The sequence below is a fragment of the Lissotriton helveticus genome, chromosome 8, assembly GCF_964261635.1.
Source record: "Lissotriton helveticus chromosome 8, aLisHel1.1, whole genome shotgun sequence".
Lineage (NCBI taxonomy): Eukaryota > Metazoa > Chordata > Amphibia > Caudata > Salamandridae > Lissotriton > Lissotriton helveticus.
In genome coordinates, this window is record NC_136069.1 from 468,513,388 (window position 1) to 468,531,780 (window position 18,393).

General features: G+C 43.8%; 1 protein-coding gene across 1 annotated transcript in view; it reads right to left on the reverse strand.

The window, feature by feature from the left end:
- Positions 1 to 2,310: 2,310 nt before the first annotated feature.
- Positions 2,311 to 18,393, reverse strand: part of EBPL (EBP like) — an 86,073-nt gene continuing 69,990 nt past the window's right edge. Inside the window, exons 3-4 of the mRNA XM_078657367.1 lie at positions 8,868 to 9,006; positions 2,311 to 5,478 (exon numbers count right to left, since the gene is read on the reverse strand). Of these exons, the coding sequence (XP_078513493.1) occupies positions 5,238 to 5,478; positions 8,868 to 9,006 (380 nt within the window). The 3' untranslated portion in view covers positions 2,311 to 5,237. The remainder of the gene's footprint in view (positions 5,479 to 8,867; positions 9,007 to 18,393) is intronic.

Genomic DNA, 18,393 nt, shown 5'->3' on the forward strand with positions numbered 1-18,393 from the left:
CGCGTGCTGTCACAACGCACGCGACGTTACGACGCGTGCGTTCACTACGCACGATGTTAGATCGCGGCTGCCATTACATCGCGCCCGCTTTTACAACGCAGGCGCTGGGGCATGGACGGCGGGGAGACTACGTAGAACCACTGCGAGAGACAGGTAAGGTCGAGTTTAGTGGAGGGGAGGGTGTGAGTGCAATATGGGAGTGTTTTAGGCTTTAGGGCTAGGGCTTGGGGTTAGGAGCATACATGGTTGTTTTAGGCTTTAGGGCTAGGGCTTAGGGGTAGGAACATATATGGTTGTGTTTTAGGTTTTAGGGCTAGGGCTTAGGGTTAGGAGTCGGATATGGCACTGTTTGGGCTTTAGGGTTAGGGCTTAGGGTTAGGAGTACAATATGGGAGTTTTTTTAGGCTTTAGGGCCAGGGCTTCGGTTTAGGAGCATATATGGTGTTTTTTTAGGTTTTAGGGCTTAGGGTTAGGAGTCGGAGGTGGTACTTTTTTAGGCTGCATGACAGACATTAAATAAAGACTTACACGGATAAAATACGGTTCATGTGACCGCCCTTGTTCCAGCTGTGACCACTGACCACCCGGGGGCTTCAAACTGTGTTTAGCGGGGCAATTACGGTGTTTTTGGCGGTGCGATAGCATGCGTGGTCGTAGTGTGCGATGCAAACGTCTTTTGCATGCGTGTGAATGTGAGTCTGATGTAGTGGTTTGCGTGGTGAATGCGCGCGATGTAATAGTGTGTGCGATGTAAGGAATGCGATGCAATGGTGTGCGTTGTGTTTGTTTGCGATGGATCGTCATACATCCACTGATTGGGCCCTACCTTTGAGGCCTTTCAGTACCCCACGAGCACCATCACCCTCTAAGATATGGGCCCAGCCTAGCCTTGGAAATAGGTAATACCCCACCTACACTCATCTGCATATCAGTTACGATTCTGGGAGCACCTGCCTCAGTTACATCAGTAAGCTGGGTAAGAACACCAGTTTGGTTATTTAAATCGGTATACTCAGTATTTTTTTTTTTTAAGAAGACAGACTGAATTACCTAGTTACGGTTTCTTTAAGAAATAACTATATTTACATTACAAATTAAAAGTTATTTTTTAAACTTTCACTTGTTAATACACACATTATTTAGGAAGGTTTTAGTCACACGGTAAGGTTAATTATGCTTCATGCATGGAATTGCTTATCTATGTGTGAATGGCTCATTCCGATCATGGTCCATCCCACACACCACCTGTAAGTATTGGATGGAGTGGAGGCACTATTAGGGATAATTTAAGATTCAGTTATCTCGTGTTTGCATATACTGTAAATGATTCTCCCAAATACTGGTTTATCACGGTCTACAAGAATTCAAGTTGCCCTGTATTGAGGAAACCAAGAGAGTGAAACCCACACTCACAGAGGTATATCTTTGCTTATTCAGAGGAGAGGTGAGAAGGTCAGGGGTGGTACCTGCTAGGATTTGCATCATGCTAGTAGGGCCTTATTGTTAAACCAACGTATTCTGTGTGTGCTCATGATAAAAACTGTGCAATGCATGCTTTCATGCCTTTACACTCATAGGTCATGAAAATGTCTGTAAAAGGTCAACAAGTTCGTAGTTTGGAATCAAAACAAATTTTAATCTAAAGAGTAAAGTGTTTATTAGGGGGGTATTAGCCCTGCACGACTTCCACCCAGTAATTGTCAGGTACCCTCATGACAAACCGTTTTATAACAAATCTGTTGGGTAAACGTGAGCAAGCTTACAGTAAAATGTTTGTTTCTTACTTATTTTTGTTCGACAGAAAATACATGCATTTTTCACAGGTGAGTTCACATGGTTGAAAGTCCAAGAGATATTCCGGACTGAGATCTCACGTGATTCGTTGCATCATAACTTATAAAAGTCTCTTATCGTAATTTATGGTAACAGCCCAAAACTCCCTGCTTTGTTAAAGATACTGGGATTACTTTAGTCAGCATGGCTGGCGTTTGTCACTTTGCATTTGTGTTTTGATAAGCTAGTATAGTAGATATGGGTTCAATTGATGACAGTCAAAGATATTCTTCAATAACTATTCAGGTTAGAATCCATGTTGTGATCAATGTACTTCCGATTCTGTGACCATCAGCCATACACCAAATCCTCATTCATTTGTGAGAGCTGGCACACAAACAACTCATCATGCTAATTTGGCTTTATAGTGAGATCAATATATTTTGCAGGTGCTAATTATAGATTCTGTGCAATGCATGTTTACTCCTGTACATTCATAGGTAAAGGGAAGTCTGACAAAGATCAGCCAATGAGCGGTTTGGTATCAAAATAGTTTTTAATGCAATTTTGTAAGAAATTTCAACAACAATCCATTGTTGGGTCAGGAGCTGGCAGACGTCAAGGTCAGCAGTTTAGTGGCTTCTTGTTGAACAGATTGTATAATATTGCTAATAATTGTGTGAATTAAAAAGGATTTCTTTTTAAACCATGATATATCACAGATACGAGCACAGTAAGAATATTAGTTACTACCTCCACACAAGGAACATTCTTTTGTAATACAAGGTACTTGGTCCACAATACTGTTAAGAGGACGGGCAAACAGAAATACACCTAGCAGGGATAAACAGAAGTTAGACTGGAAGTTAAGCAACACAATAAACGGCTCTGTCACAGCTTGTATTATTTATTTTGTGTTTATTCCCTACAGGAATATGAATATGAAAGGAGAGTGTGTCAGTTGACCAATGTGGCTTCTGGTGGAGGGCATATTAGTGACAAGAGCTTGGACGTGTTACAGAAGTGGAACACACAGCCCTGGGAGGCCGAAGGGATGGCCGGTGTTAATAGAGCAACAGCCCCCACAGAAAATCGAACTAAAAACTTGCACAGACGAGATGGTTTTTGCAAATAGCGTGGGAATGCAAAGTTTGCCAATTAATTTTGCTTGTGTTCTGGTTGCAGCACGTCATTTTGTTTGCAATGTTTGTAGTCTATATTGATTGATAATGCATATATATTGGCTATATGACAAAATATGTAATGCGCTAATCATTCAAAAATCAATAAAGGCAAATTTTGAAAAAACTATAAGAAAACAGAACGCCAGCTCCAGTGGAAGGTGTTGAGCGTTACATCAACAGCTAAATGGAAATTTAGGGCAAGTCTCAACAAATGGTGGCTTTCCCATTGTGTTAAGTTATCTACCGACTGCCGTGTAAACAGGTTAAGGGACGATCTTAACACAGTACTATTACTAGGTACATGGATTTCTGGACTGGCAACCCTTTTATTACATCCTATATGTCAGGTTTAGAAAATTGTCCCAACCCAGTCATTAATCAATATTAGTTTCACCGAAGTATGACTAACCATTCGATATACTTATAGCGTCATTTTTAGATGTCAAGATGTGCAGGCATGTCTCTATACATGTACATGTTATTTTCATGTATTTCTAAAAAAAAAATTAAAGTATTAACAAAAGAAATATTCTATTCAACTTTGTCACCTCTCTCAGACTCATCCTAAACCTTTCTTACAACTAAAAACCCACAAGCATTCTTTTCAAATTTCCCCCTCGTTTTCAGTCAATTCACCCAACTAACAGGCACACATGCCTACTACTCTGAATAACAACTTACAAGTCTGTTTTCTGACACACTCCCATTATTCTATGCCTACTCAAAACAATTCAAAACAAACGAGAATTTGACAGCATAAAGTTACTAAACCTTTCGTAACTAATCCACAAGAAAAAAAGAGGAAGCATATATTACTAATCCACAGACTATTTAATTCTAATCTTGGGTTCTAGAGTAGCATGCTGATGCCGCAAAAAACTTCAAGGTATCGTCAGGGGTAGTAAACGTTATATAAATTACATTTACAATTACAATTATCAACATTTATTTTGTAAATATTGAAACCATCCATTAAGCACTTTCAACAGAACAGCAGGGCTAGAATTTGAGACATACATAGATCAAGTGAATCATAATATCTTCATGACTTCATGCCTCCTCAGAGTTATACTTAATAGACAAATACATGCACTTGATATAACATGTTTCAAATTGTATTCCGGTTATGATGGAAAAATGCAAAAAGTGTGTAATGGGCGGAGTCAATATTTACGACATAAATGTTGATATGTAGAATTGATACTAAAAGTTAGTCGAAACGTTGGTCATACTTTGTGTGAAGTAATATCGATTTATGGCTGAATGGGCACACTTTTCTTTGTGCATTTGATTATTGCCCAATCCCCACAAATGCTTTAAAGAGCAACATCCCCATCTCACATGTCAGAGGCATACTGTGTGCAAGTTCTTGTCCAACACACAGATTGCAGTTCACTGTGGAGGGTCCTCCTGATGTTAGGGTCACTGGATGCTTGCAACACAATTCTAAAAATTAGAATGCAAATGGCATTGGCCAGAAGGACGAGGCTTTTGTTTACTTGTGAGGTGACCTCCAGTGTTGGACATTTCAAGACTAGAAGGTGTGTTTACCTGAGGAGCCAATGACTCTGCAAGATATTGGATCTATCATGTGAGCTGTCAAACCTTGGATGGGCACTCCAATTATATGCCAGCTGGTGGCTGTGTGAAGCTCCTTTAAAGGCCACCTAGCTCAGGGTTTGGACGTATTCATCAATCTAGCTCATCAGTAGGACTCACTGTCACAGACTTGAGTGGAGCGGATAGGACAGTCCTAGAAAAGGTTAGAGTTTGTCAACTGACAATGTTAAGGGGAAACATGGAGAAATACACCCCACGCTTTAGGGAAAGGAGATCGGAAGTGCTCTTGTGGTGGTTTAAAGACAACTGGAAGACAATCCCATACTGAATAAACACTACCTGCTGTACCATAAAATGTCAGGGACATTAGGACCCAGTCTGTGATGGGCATCAATGATCACATCTCACTTTCACACATTTTTAAAAAGGGGGATGGTCTGTCTCTTAACGGGGATACAAGTTCATCCAGCGGCTTCATGGTCATGTCCCGGTAGCCTCCAGCAGTGGATCGTCCCAATTCTGGCACCGAAAATATACAAAATAATGATGCAGAGAAAAAAACATACCTCATAGATTTGGTATGCCAATAAGCTGAGAGAAAACAATATATTTAGGAGGTCCAAAAAATATGCAACACCCTGCAGCAGAGCAACACATCCTCACCGACAGAAGGAAACAGACACTGAGCTTTGTAGCTTGTAGAAAATACATTTTACACCTTCATCTGAGCTTCTTCACAGTGCTCTTCTTTTCAGTATGCAGTTTCTGGAGGGCCAACCAAGACTGCCACAGTAGTAGTCCTGGTACCACCACCCATATCCCATTGAAAAACACCAGGTAGACCCAGAGATGGAGCCAGTTTCCAGTGCTTAGGCTGGGGCTGCCCACAAGCCAATCTGGGCAAAATGTCATCCAACCGCCATACAGCTCACATATGCACAATGTGATCTGTATGAAATGCCTATAACCAAAACAAAATAGACAAGTTTAACAGTGACAAAATTGTTAAGTATTTCAATTTTCTCTAAGTATGAACATAATTATTTTACACAGTAATTGCAGTTCACTTTAATTAAATGTTATGCAATCAGTTATGATCACCGTATGTCAAATAAGAAAATGTACCTTAAAGGAGTAGAGATTTTAGTCCTGGTACTCCCAAGTTCCCTTACTTACCTACAGAACAAGACGACTGAGTTAACAGTGCTGGAAATCAAGCCAGGGTTTAGAGTAGTTAAGCCACGCAGCAAACCTGAAATGTATGGCAGTGTCCAGTCCCAATACAACTGACCCCAAAAGCTATCCGAGATAAGTCAGCACTCAAAGTGAAGTCCCCCAGCTCTACAACCATTACATGTTGCACTGTACAATGTGCAAGGAAAAACAAGGCACCTTAATATTGTGAGGAGAGAGCTCCTCATCAGTCTCCTACCTGGCCTCAAAACAAGGAGGAGACAAGATGGCGACTTGCACCTCTGCTCAAGATGCAAGGGGACAGGGCAACGTGATGGGTTGAGCAGACCGATAGGCGACAGTGGCAAACGAGGACTGTGGCCCTGGGTTACTGCAGATAAAGCAGCAGTTGACACAAGGGTAAAAGCAGAGCAGCTCGTCCTTTGAAGATGCTTCTATGACTAGCACTGTCTAAGTCTGTTACAACCACAAGGGGTGGGTGGAAATCCCATGCATCGCAAGGACGGCATTATCAGAGTTGGTGTATCATGCAGAGGTCCAATTGAGGGAGAAAGGAATTTGACTATTTGGCTTCTCCTAGTGAACAATGAGCATCCCAGCAAGAAAGCACAAATAGCACTTCAGCTATGGAGCCATGATGCAAGATTAAAAGGGGAAGCGTAAGCCTGGTTATGAGCTTATAGGGTTGCCGTCCTTAAAAAAGGCCACTAACTCCACACCTGGTGAAGCCATGATTGAAAAAAAAGGAGGCACTTGTCAGCACCATCATTGAGAATGGTTTCAGAATAGGAATTCCAGCCGGACACATCACTTACATGATTGGAACAAAAGAGCAGTGGTACTGCTAACAGGACTTCTTGCTAGATACTGGTATAGAATGTGTGAGAAGATGAAAGACCTGAAGCTCAAATGGACCAGGAAAATACACCAGCCACAAACCCATGACACTTGGCTGGAATAGCATTCCACTGTTTGAGCATGGACAGTAGGAAAGAAAGGAAATGGAGCCAGTATACACAATAAATGCATGTAGAGGAAACAAAGGGGGTTCTACTCAGAAAGCAATATTGTGCTCATTTGTGTGCCCCAATGCTCTTCCATTGCCCTTCCCAATAGATAGAACAAGGAAATATACTGAAGAGAAGACTCTAGACTTGATCAATGAACCCTAGAGTCCAGACACAGGGTGGTCAATTGTAGTGGGTCCTTACACGACTTAGCAGAAAATGAGACCAACTAAATGCTCTACAGACAACTATGGAGGTAGTAGCTAACACCTCCATGACTATCCTATCAAAAGCAAATCTAGAAACTTGCAGGTAGAGCCTTGAGCAGCATTCATGAAACACCTCTTCCCAACACTTGCCACAGCCTAAAGAATGCAATAATTAACTTACTTTGGAGGAAAACATCTGAAGCCCACAAAAATGTTGATCACCTACTAACAAATCTCCCACACTGACTGCCATTTCGTAGCAAAATCATGGAGCGTGGCGGCACAAGCAACCCAGAGGTAATGTAAGCCTACATCACTACTTAATAATTCATCAGTTAGGTTTTAGGTCTACGAGTAGCAACGAGACAGCCCTGGTTGTTGAACACTTGCGAGAAAACTCTAATGAGTGAGTGTATCAAGAACTGTCTTGGAACGAATGGCTTTGTTCTTCAATTGCAGCCAACATGTTTGAACTGGATCAGTGTTATGTAACATGCATATGGTATCCAACAGCATATGTCCTAGGTCATCCAAGGTTTGCCTATGGTTCAAATCTACATGCACATGGGGCAGAGCTCCTAGAACAGTGTCAGGTTACCTATCAAGAGTACACAGAGGACACCCAAATGATAACCGTGTTACAATGAGCCGCAGCAGAGAAGACAGCCACAGCAGGCGTGGAATAAAAAAAAAAAAAGAGCATTGCACTTATCTGGCTGCCTCCTCTCCTCCATTCTTCTTCCCTCGATGACGCAGGAACAGGAAGCACCCAGGCATATCAGTCTCTCCCAGCTAATCAGAACTCCGCTGATAGCAGCGTCGTGATTGGTCTGAGCGTCGTGGTTCGGCGCTCACAGAGGGACTGGGGCCTGGGCATGTTCTCCACCCAGGTGGAGAACATGCAAAGTGCGCATGACAGTTTGGCCGGCCCAAAATGGCCGGACAAATTGTCATGCACACTTAAGTGCACATACCACTCCTCCCCTTGATGGCTGACAGCCCAGCCCAGCCCCGCCCTTAAACAAAACTGGACCAGTACCATAAAAATAAAATGATAATAACGTTATGTTCTTTTATTTTTCGTGTGAGGCGATGCTGCTCCGCTGGAAGAATGCCCCATACTAATTGTCATTCCGGATGGGTTGTTAAATCAGAATTGCTTTCCTGGCTGACAAAATGGAATCCAAACATACCAAAGAGCTATTTTGCAGCCACAGACAAAAACATCAGATTACAATTTGGCTTTGTATCCTTAGTTACATATGTTTTGCCGATCACTAAATAAGGAATGCATCTAATATTTTGTTCTGTATAAGTCACATTTTCAGTATAATGACTGAGGCACCACATGTAATTTCATCCATGGCAAAATATAATTTAGGATAGGATTGACTGGATTCTTCTTCTGGAACTGTGTGTGACTTTTTGCATTAAAGAGGAGCCTGACCGATAGGCTGGAATCCAACGCACCGGACCATATGAGCAACATATACATTTACATTCACATTGGTACTGTTCATGGCAAGTGATGGTTCCACAAAGAATGCCCTGCATTTTTTACATCAGTGACTAAGGAATTGATTGATTCTTTTGCAAGGCATTACTGTTACAAATCACATAGAGGCATGCCAAGTAATTTTTGGGTCTGCTTGAACTGATGAGTTATTTTTAAGTGTGGTAAGCATACAAATGTCCAAACAGAATAGAACAGGGTAAAGAACGCCAAACTCATATCATACAGCAGGTTCAAAACCACCTTCTGTGGTCTGCGCTCGGCCGTGGGTTCCTGAGAAGCTTAGTGATGATTTATGTTGAACCACTGGTTAGTGCATTTTTAAGCAAAGAAGGAATATTTCCTGCTCACCATATCTTACTTCACTCACTTGTTTTCTTCGGCTATAAAATAAATGTGTATTCAATGGTAATGAAGAACAGCTTACCTGTAGTACGTATCCTTGATGATTGCATAAGTGAGCATTAAGGCTAAAGTACCACCCACAACAACAGTAAGAATTTCAATGGAGACAATGGTTGGATCCGAGTGAAGCCATCTTGCATCTGCATTTCCATATTCTTTCCCTAGGAAATAAATACTTTCTATCAGTTTCAGTGCTGTGCATGTATTCAAATGTGGCCAATGCTTTGAAGAGCAATGCAGTTCACGTTTACTAAGATATGAGAGGCTGCTCGGGCTTTCTTTGCTGGATGACCATCTCAAGGCAAAGGGTCCTGAGATAATTTACCTAGTAGGTTTTAACTTAAACACAAGTTCAATCCAACTTTTCACAAGAGTCTGTTAGTTAGTTATTTACTTTATTCGATTTCATTTTGAAAAACATAAAAGCACAGATAAAATTACATTTCCAGGTCAATGAATAAATAAATAAATAAGCAGTGCGAATAATTTTACAGCCTGATTGTCTTTCTTAATCTGATCGCACATTTTAAATAACTTCCTAGAAGTCCCACTGTCAAAGCATCTTCCATACATTGTAACTTTACATATGCAGCTCTACATTGTCTTAACCCGTACTGCTTCAGGATCGGTAATAAAAACGATTTCCTTGGCAACGTGTAAAACCTACAAAGAAAGGGTACATGCAGTGTTGATTGTGCCGAGTTTCCGTCGCAAGGGCATGATCATAGGGTGCGTGACCAATCATTCATCATGGGAAAAGTAATGAGCCTGTGCACAATACCTAGGCTGAAACGTGTTAATAACATCCGATCATGCGATCTTGTTACATAAGACAGATATGGCTGTATTCCTATACATGTCAACATAATCTGATTGTCCATTACCGATTGTTTTTCTTTCTCCAGAGACCATCGCTTTTCCTCAAGATAGGACAAATAATCTATTTTTAAAACTTTCTGGAGATGGTGTTCATACAGTCTGGGTTTGTAAAGTATTCCGGGTGACCAATCTCTTCTATCAACTCCTTAATGTGTCGTAAACATGGGATGCGATAAACGTTATCCAGTTTTAAACAGTCCATGATCACATCCTGGTTAAAAACTGCTTCAGGGGTGTTCCATGTCTTATACCAAAGCAACAGGGGGCAGGACTTTATAATATCAACAATATGCCTCATGCCTACCTCGGAGTGACAGATATATGTTGCCGTTGAACCAGGTACTGCTAATAAATAGCGCTGGAAGCTATTTTCACAATTTTGTATACATTGTGAACCCCCATATACCTGCGCCATATGTAGCTGTTGTGACACATTTAGATTTATAGATTTCAAGTTGCTCTGGGACCGGTCAACAGCCCAATTGTCTGGACAGACTGACAAGCGCCACAGTGGCTCTTAGAAACATATTTTTTCTAGCTAATATTGCTGCTGACCAGCTGCCCTTCTGATCGAAATTTATACCTAGGTAGGCAAATTTGTCCACACACTCAATTTTTTTGCTATTAATGAAGATGTCACATTTCTTAACATTTCTTTTCACACACTTCATACTAAATGTTTTAGTTATATTCACTTGCAGCCCCCTCACCTGCATGTCCTTGATGAAATGTGTTACTGTTTTCTAGAGGCCAGTTTGTGTCCTTGACATTAAAACCGCGTCATCCGCGTATAATAAAATTGGGACCAGGTTATTATTTATTTTTGGATTGTCATGGGGGAGCTCGGCCAACCGTTCTCCCAAGCTATTAATGTACAATGAGAAAAGGAATGGGGCAAGGACGCATCCTTTCCTCACTCCTTTTCCAATACCAAATCTGGACGAGCACTCCCCATTTAATCCATATCTCACCCTTGCTCCTGCCTCCCGATAAAGTTCTTTAATAAATAACAGTATGCCATTCTCAACACCCATCTCGGATAAAATTTCCCATAATTTGTTGTGTATGACACAATCGAACGCGGAAGATAAATCAACACAAGTTAAAAACAAATTTCCGCTATTTGCCCTAGTATATTTATCAATTATTAGGCAAAGATTCAGGCCTTGCTCAATTGTACCCAAACCACTTCTAAAACCATATTGTAACCGTGATAAAACACCCATTTCCACCGCCCACGCTTGTAACTTATTTAAAATTACTCTACCTACCACCTTCAATAAAGAATCTAACAATGATACGGGGCGATAACATTTAGGTGATGACCCTAAATGTTATCGCCCCACAAGAGTCCGTAAGACTGTAACATCTTCAACCAGCCCACACACTTTAGCCAAATACACTTTGCATTCAAAGGGCTGGTGACTAAAAAGCCAGGATGGGCTGCAAGTGCTCCGTATGACAAGGCATCACTGATTACCTCTTGTTTATCAAACCCCACACGTGCACCTCAAATGTATCACGTTGACCACCCCCCTAATTAATAATTGCAAGCTGGCCAAGGATATACATGTAGGATCAGTAGTCACTGGTTATAGAAAAGCTCTGAATCATCAAGAGTAACAGTATTACAACATGCGAGAACCATTTCTTTAATCCCACATCTTGCCCTGCTCAATTCCCACTGTTTGGAACCCTAAGGAACAGTAAGAAAGTATGTTGAAAACATCTATTGTAACAAAAAGTACAGAAATTCTCAGAGGTCTAAAACTTGATGCCACTGGCAACTTCGTCTACCATAGAAAGATTACACCAATGTCCATGCCAACAGCACAGTGATGATCCAGACCAATGAGAGAAATCTATGATACTTAAAGGATATCTCCATATTGTCATATATACCAAATACAAACTGGCAACACCACTCAAACCCATGATGTCTTCATCACACACTACACGTAAAGAACTAAATTCAACTACTAGGCTTTACACCAAGGCCTCAATTCCTCTCAACCCAATATCCAACCGAGCAACAGTTCCTTCTCTTCCATCTCCCGCAGAGCAATCTGTAGTGATCAACTGTCACTCTGCCTCCCTCAGTCCCAACATTCCGAGGCATCATCAGACTCCAACATTCTAATGAGTCAGAGCACAGGCACTGGCAGAGCAGGGCTGGTAAAACACCTTACAGTATAATATGCAGGATACTACGAAGTCATAATCTTAGTATGAGACAGGAGCCTTATCTTGAGGAATAACACCAACCAGCCAGATGACAAAGACTACACCGCTACAAGCAACTCTTTCAAGTCACATTACAACACAATCTCAGCGGATGCCGGAGCTGCTACCACAGCTGACCCAACTTCATCCATTTACCCTCTCTCTTATGTCAGGACAGTTACATATCATCAAAATAGGCCTCATCAGCACACAAAGGGCCCAAAAACACCTGCCTTGACCCAGGAAATCTCAGAACTGAGAATAATGCCTTGTATTGAGTCTCACAAAGACATAGCTTGATTGGACTCGGGAACTGGCATGCACCTCCTTCACGTTCAACGGCTCTGTTGTAAAGGAGATATGAGTGGTTCAAATGTATACATAAGGAGTATTATAAAATCTCTATATGTTAACTTTCAGAGACACCAAGCACTATACCTAACAGTAGATATGTACAAGGTGCAGAGCAGTACAGGGATGGTTAGAGTTCAAACGAAAGTGAAATAAGGCACCTCTATCCTGCATTCCTATGTGGTTCTTCAGCAGAATGCAAGCATCAGTCCTATGGGATTTTCTGAGGCAGAGCTGGCTGGGTTTCTGCTCTCACGCTGGAGTTCAGAGCATTCCATACTTCTCCATGTTTCTGCTGACTGAAAGTAGTGAAGAAGATGCAAGTTGGCACAGTTATGGATAGGATGTAGCGGGGTTCCAGTTTTGCAAGTAGCCAGGCCTTTTGATCTAGTGGACTCTGAAACAAAGCTTTTAAGTACTTTCTGAATTTGACAAAGTAATTCTCTTTCAAGTCTCAACTGAAGTGATAGAGAGTTCCACGAGGAGAAGCTCACCTTGCATATCTAGCCTAATACCATATCTAATCTTGGTCTTGCAGGTAATCGCGAGACTTGTGTTGATGGACCTGAGATTTCTGATTGATAGTTACGGGGCTTATTTATTTAGGAGTTTTATATAGCGCTGGCTCGACCCGAAGGTATCAGAGTGCTTTACCACAATTATCATGACGATAACAGACAAACATTAGTTCAGTAAACAGCATTGTCTTGTGTTGAATCAGGTTAAGGCCTGGAGGGGAGCACAGAAGGGTAGAAAAGGACAGGTGGTGTGGGAACCCTCTTGCAATGGGCGATTTATCATCTGGACAATATTCCTGTAGCAGAGACACTCTGTCACACTGGGTGGTTGCTATCCAGTTTGTTGAGGTGTTGGTTAAGGAACAGATCCTTGAACTGTCTTTTGAAGTTTATGAAGGAAGGGTTAGTCCTAGTATGGACTGGAATGGAGCTCCAGATTTTAGGGGCATTTCCAGAGAAAGAGCGTGCTTAGGTTTTTTTGTTTGCGAGTTTTCGGTGGTGTGAAAAGTAGTGTGTTTATCATCTGGCCTGCCTTTTTGAGTTTAGACGCATGGTAAGCTGGTTTGCTTGTCTGAAGGACTTAGTGGGTGAGACATGCAGTTCTAAAGTTAAAACATGCTTCAATCAGGAGCCACTTTAGTTCTCTCAGAGAGGGTGAGATGTGGTCGTATTTCTTGACTCGCATTTAGAGTTGTTCTGAGGGGGGGCGAAGTGTGATTGTGCCGTGCCTGTGAGGGCTGTATCCTCGTAATGAACAGATCTGAAAGGTGTGTGACCATTAAGTGGCTAATGTACTAGGCAGAGAGTTTAGAAGGCCATTCCTTCTTTTACCAGGAGTCAACAGAGGGCTTTCTGGGCCATTGTAATCTGATCAGGTATTCTCAAGCAAAACCGCAGACGGGCAGCTTGGTTTCGAACTTTCTATAATGTTGAAAGGGATACACTGATGAGGCCTGTGTATAGACCTTTATAGCAATCCAAGCCAATCACGACCACAGCAGAACTTGGATAGATTTTCAGGAAGCTGTGGGGACGCAGAAAAAAACCCTTTTAGCAAGCAGACTTGGTGGAAAGCAGTTGGAGACAGGGTATGATTGGGGATATATGACGGATCATTACCACTTTGTCCGTCCTCTGCATCCAAATACTGATCCTGTGAGGACAGCCCGACTTCCCGAGACAGACTTTTTTTTACAAACCTGTATGAAGGTGAAAGCACTAGTTGCTTGTCTTTCAACCATCACTGTACCCATCAGCACAAAGCCCTTCCCTCCCAATGCAGCGTTGAAGCTTCTGCTCCTCACTCGTGCTGGGCTGCGCGTGATACTAGTACGATTCAGGCCGCACCGTGTGGCAGCTCAGTGGCGCCAAGTCTTCCTGGATTAGTGTGATGTGCAGTACATGAGTTAGGGGCGTAATGTCCCCCCTCCGCGACGGTACGGGGGCACCCAGAGGTTCTTGTTTTGGAGGAGGCCCCCCTTTAAGTCTAAGCCATGCCATTGCATGCCTTGCAGAATGTGTGCAATGGCATGGAACAAGAAATAGTTAAACACTTGTGAAAACCACTCTGCTTTCCCAAGCAGCCCCCTGCAGCAAAGGGGGGCCCGACCATTCAAGAGGCCCCATTGGGCCCAAGACCAATGAATATCGGTGCAATCTAGGAGACAGCAGGGTCCCTCATCGCTTTCTGAAGGGGGACCCCATCATGTTGCGGTACGCCACTGAGGTGGGTATGTGCTAGCTGAGAGCGCACTGACTCTTAGCCTGCAAAGTCTTGTGAAACACAATTAAGGCAGCAGAGAAACCTATAAAGAGACTGCTGCAATGTGAACAGTCATTCTTAAGTTAATGCAACTGAGTCAGATAAGGCTACGCAGATCCACTACAAAGTGGAGGATAAGAGGCAAGATTCAGAACAAACATGGCAGCAATGATAAAAGGGGCAGTCACCAGTTAAACAGGCCTGCTGCAAAAAAACAAGCATTGCAGCCTGACCTGGATGAAGACAACATTTAAGGGCTGCAGATCAAAGAGCAATTAAGACATAAGAGACGTCTTGGGTTTTGAAAATAGCCCAAAAATGAGGGAAATTATTTTTTGCTTAATAGAATGCTCCTCAAGTGGACAATTCGCCTTTCCAAGAGGTTTTGAAGGTCACTGTACAAAGTAAATAGAAGGGTACTCGCAAATCAGCCTCCAGAAGATTTCTTTCTAAATGATACCCATTGCGGGTTTTTGAAGAGGACTATGCGTAAGTTCTAAGAGTGCACTCTATTCTGGTGAGTATTATCTCTACTTCATCTTTGGCATTTGAGGAGGCTTCTTTTTCAGATAATGTGGCTAGGAAGTTGGAATAGTCATTAAAACAGCATATGCAGCTTCAAATGTTTCTATAAGAACTGCTGTATATGCTTCCTAGGCACGGTTAAAAGAATGTTAACTGTGCTTTGGTTGTAGGGATCCAACCCCTATTCTGGGTAACATGGAACTGTTGGCCCAATTTCTTTCTGATATGACATTGGAAAGTTTGCGGTCAGCAGCAATGGCAGCAGGAGCCTCAGTAGCAAGGAGGAGACTCTTTCGGCTAAAGCTCTGGAGTCAAAGGGCTTTGATACATAGATTGCCATGCCCAGGTCGGAAATTATTTAGTCCTCAGTTGAACAACTTAGTTCCACATTCTGCCAAGGAAAGGAACTTTCTACAGCCTTTTAGGATTTTCAAGGAAAAACTCAGTTATTCAACGGTTTCCTCTCAAACTCTTCCGGTTTGGGGGGTGCTAGAGGGTGCCGGCAAGATGGCCGCACTTTAGTGTAGCTCTGCCCGGCCGATCTTTAATCCGCCCAAAATCTGTGGAAAATCAAGGCATCCAAGCACCTAATTTTCTCTCCTGACTGAGGAGGCACCCCTGCAGCTGAGGGGGCCATCGGAGCAGTCGGAGAGCCCTGCTTCGCGGCACATTTGCGGAGACGATCTTAACTGCCATAGGGTCAAGCTGTCGGCCGCCGAGGCGGCGGACGAGTCCAGAGCACTAACGGGGGCTCTGTGGTGACATAGACGCGAGGTGTGATAAAATCTGCCCACCCTGCCCTGAGAGGTTGACGGCGGCTGGAACCTACCTCTTCTACTTGCACCCTGTCCCTACACCGGAGGCCTCAGGATCGGCGGCGGGGCTCTGAGCCCAAGTAGACCTGCGGGACATGCCGGCCGTCTTGGCTGGTGGCAGCGGCGCTACATCTGCGCCCACCGCGGAATCTGGTAGGTGGGGGGTGGTCCGGACCTGGGCCTGCGACCCCGGAGGTGGGAGCAGGCGGGGGTCTTGGGTCACGGCCTACCTGCTGTGGGCTTTGTTGCGGTGTGTGTGCGCCGCCTGCTGCCTGGCCGCTTCGCTGGTGCCGACTGCGCAAGAAACGGAGATTTCCAACCTCTCTGCCCCCAGCGATGTGGATTAGCTCCCTGAACTGTCTTCATGAGCTTGGCCTTCCTCTCTGCCCCGCTGCAGTAGTGCTGCTGGCGAGACCTCCAGAGGCCTCGAGAGGAGTGAACTGTTCCCCTGAGGCCCGCTTTCATATTCCAGCTCCCACTGCCCGCTGCCTAATGATTCATCCTTGCCTGGCTTCGTCTGAGGGGGCTAATTGACTGCTGGATCTTGGGAGTACCTGGGCCTTATCACTGCGTGTCATATCCATTTATTTAATTACTGGTGTAGGCCTGAATCTGACAAACGCTATATCTGGTAGGCACTGCCTCTCGACCCTGCCAGGAACTTATGCTATATCTTTTTTGAGCCCCTCATTGCTAGATACTGAGCTAGCACAGTTCTTGCCACTGCTAACGTAAAGTATGGGGAAGCCGGACAAAACACAGCTCGCCTCACTTTTGAGGCGCGTAAATCAGGCAGAATTCCTCAGAAGGCAGCTTCTGACTCGGAGGCGGATGGGCAGGTAGAGGGCCCACCTAGTGTGGAGTCTACCGCTGCTGGTGATGTAAAAGAGTCTACAGGCCATTGAGGGTAGCATGTCCATTATTAACCATAGATTAGACCAAATGTCTTCACAACTAGAAAAGCAGACGGCACGAATGGAGGAGGTGGAGCAGAGGGTGTCTAATGCGGAGGACGGACTGAACAACGTCACTAGTAAGACCCTTAATATGGAAATGGTCTCTTAGCCCACATACAGGCCAAGAACGAAGATTTGGAGGCCAGGTCCAGGAAGAACAACATCCACCTTCTGGGCCTTCCAGAATCAACAAACACTGGCAAAATGGAGCACTTCATTGAATCTCTCATTCAGGAGGTATTTGGTTTTGAGCAGCTGTCCTCGATGTTCGTAGTAGCGCGGGCCCACCGTTCTCTGGCAGCACGAGCAGTCCCTGGTGCCCCTCCTAGACCAATCATAGCCCTGTTATTGAATTACCGGGACCGAGATGTCATCCTGCGGCTGGCAAAGAGAAAAGGGTACCATATGTCATCAGGGAAACATGCTATCCTTCTTCCCTGACTTTACTTCTGCGGTCCAAGCTGTGAGGCACTTCCCTGACTTTACTGCTGCGGTCCAAGCTGTGAGGCATGAGTATGGGGCCATCAAAAAACTCCTTCAGTCCGAAAACATACCGTATGCCATGCTGTACCCTGCGCGCCTCCGCGTGGGTGCGGAGAGGGACTTTAAGATTTTCTCGACTCCAAAAGCAATGTAGCATGCGAAACAATTGAAGAAGGGCCGACGGAAGACCGAAACTGCCCGGGGAGAGGAGGATTGACAACCCTTTAGTACTAAGAGCTTTGGATTTCCCTGATGTGCCCACGTACTGTTGAATTCCATAATTGTTTTATCCTTGGGCAAGAGCCTTAGCTGCATTTTTCTTACTGCTGTCGTAGGACGAATGATGTTTTGTCATATACATGATGGACAGGATGCACAGTTAAATCTTTACTTATTGATTGTAACACCGGTACACGACCTGATTGGCCACCTCCCACTCAGTGGGAGGACAGTAGCACTCTGACGCCCCCCACATGGGAGTTCCCCTCACACCCCACTGTTTACGGACTGATAGATTTGATTATTGGGGGTTGTTTGCTTTGGTTGGGATGGCTTTGGCTTGTTGGGTACGCTGAAGTGGGAGGGGGATGGGGGTTACGGGGGGAAGGGGGGCTAACTGGCACTTTACGCTTTTTCTTTCTTAAATTATCTCTTCCTGGATACACTGACACACACATGTCTTTGAGACATTCATTTATCAGGATACTTTTCACTCAACTGTCTAGATGAGGGGTAAAATACAATTTTTAACCTGGAATGTGCGTGGCCTCAATACTCCTAAAAAGATTAGGTCTGTGTTCGCCTATTTAGACAGGATGGATGTCCAGATTGCTTTTTTGCAGGAGACTCATCTCACAAAATTATCGGAAAAGAATGTGTGGAGTAAGTGGGCCAGCCTACGTGTGGCTTCCTCCTACTCCAGCTATGCACGGGGGTGCTTACACTGGTTAAGAAGGGTACTTCATTTCAGGCCATGCGTCCTGAGACAGACGACCTAGGTTGTGTAGTGCTGGTGCATGGACAACTGGGTTGGTCA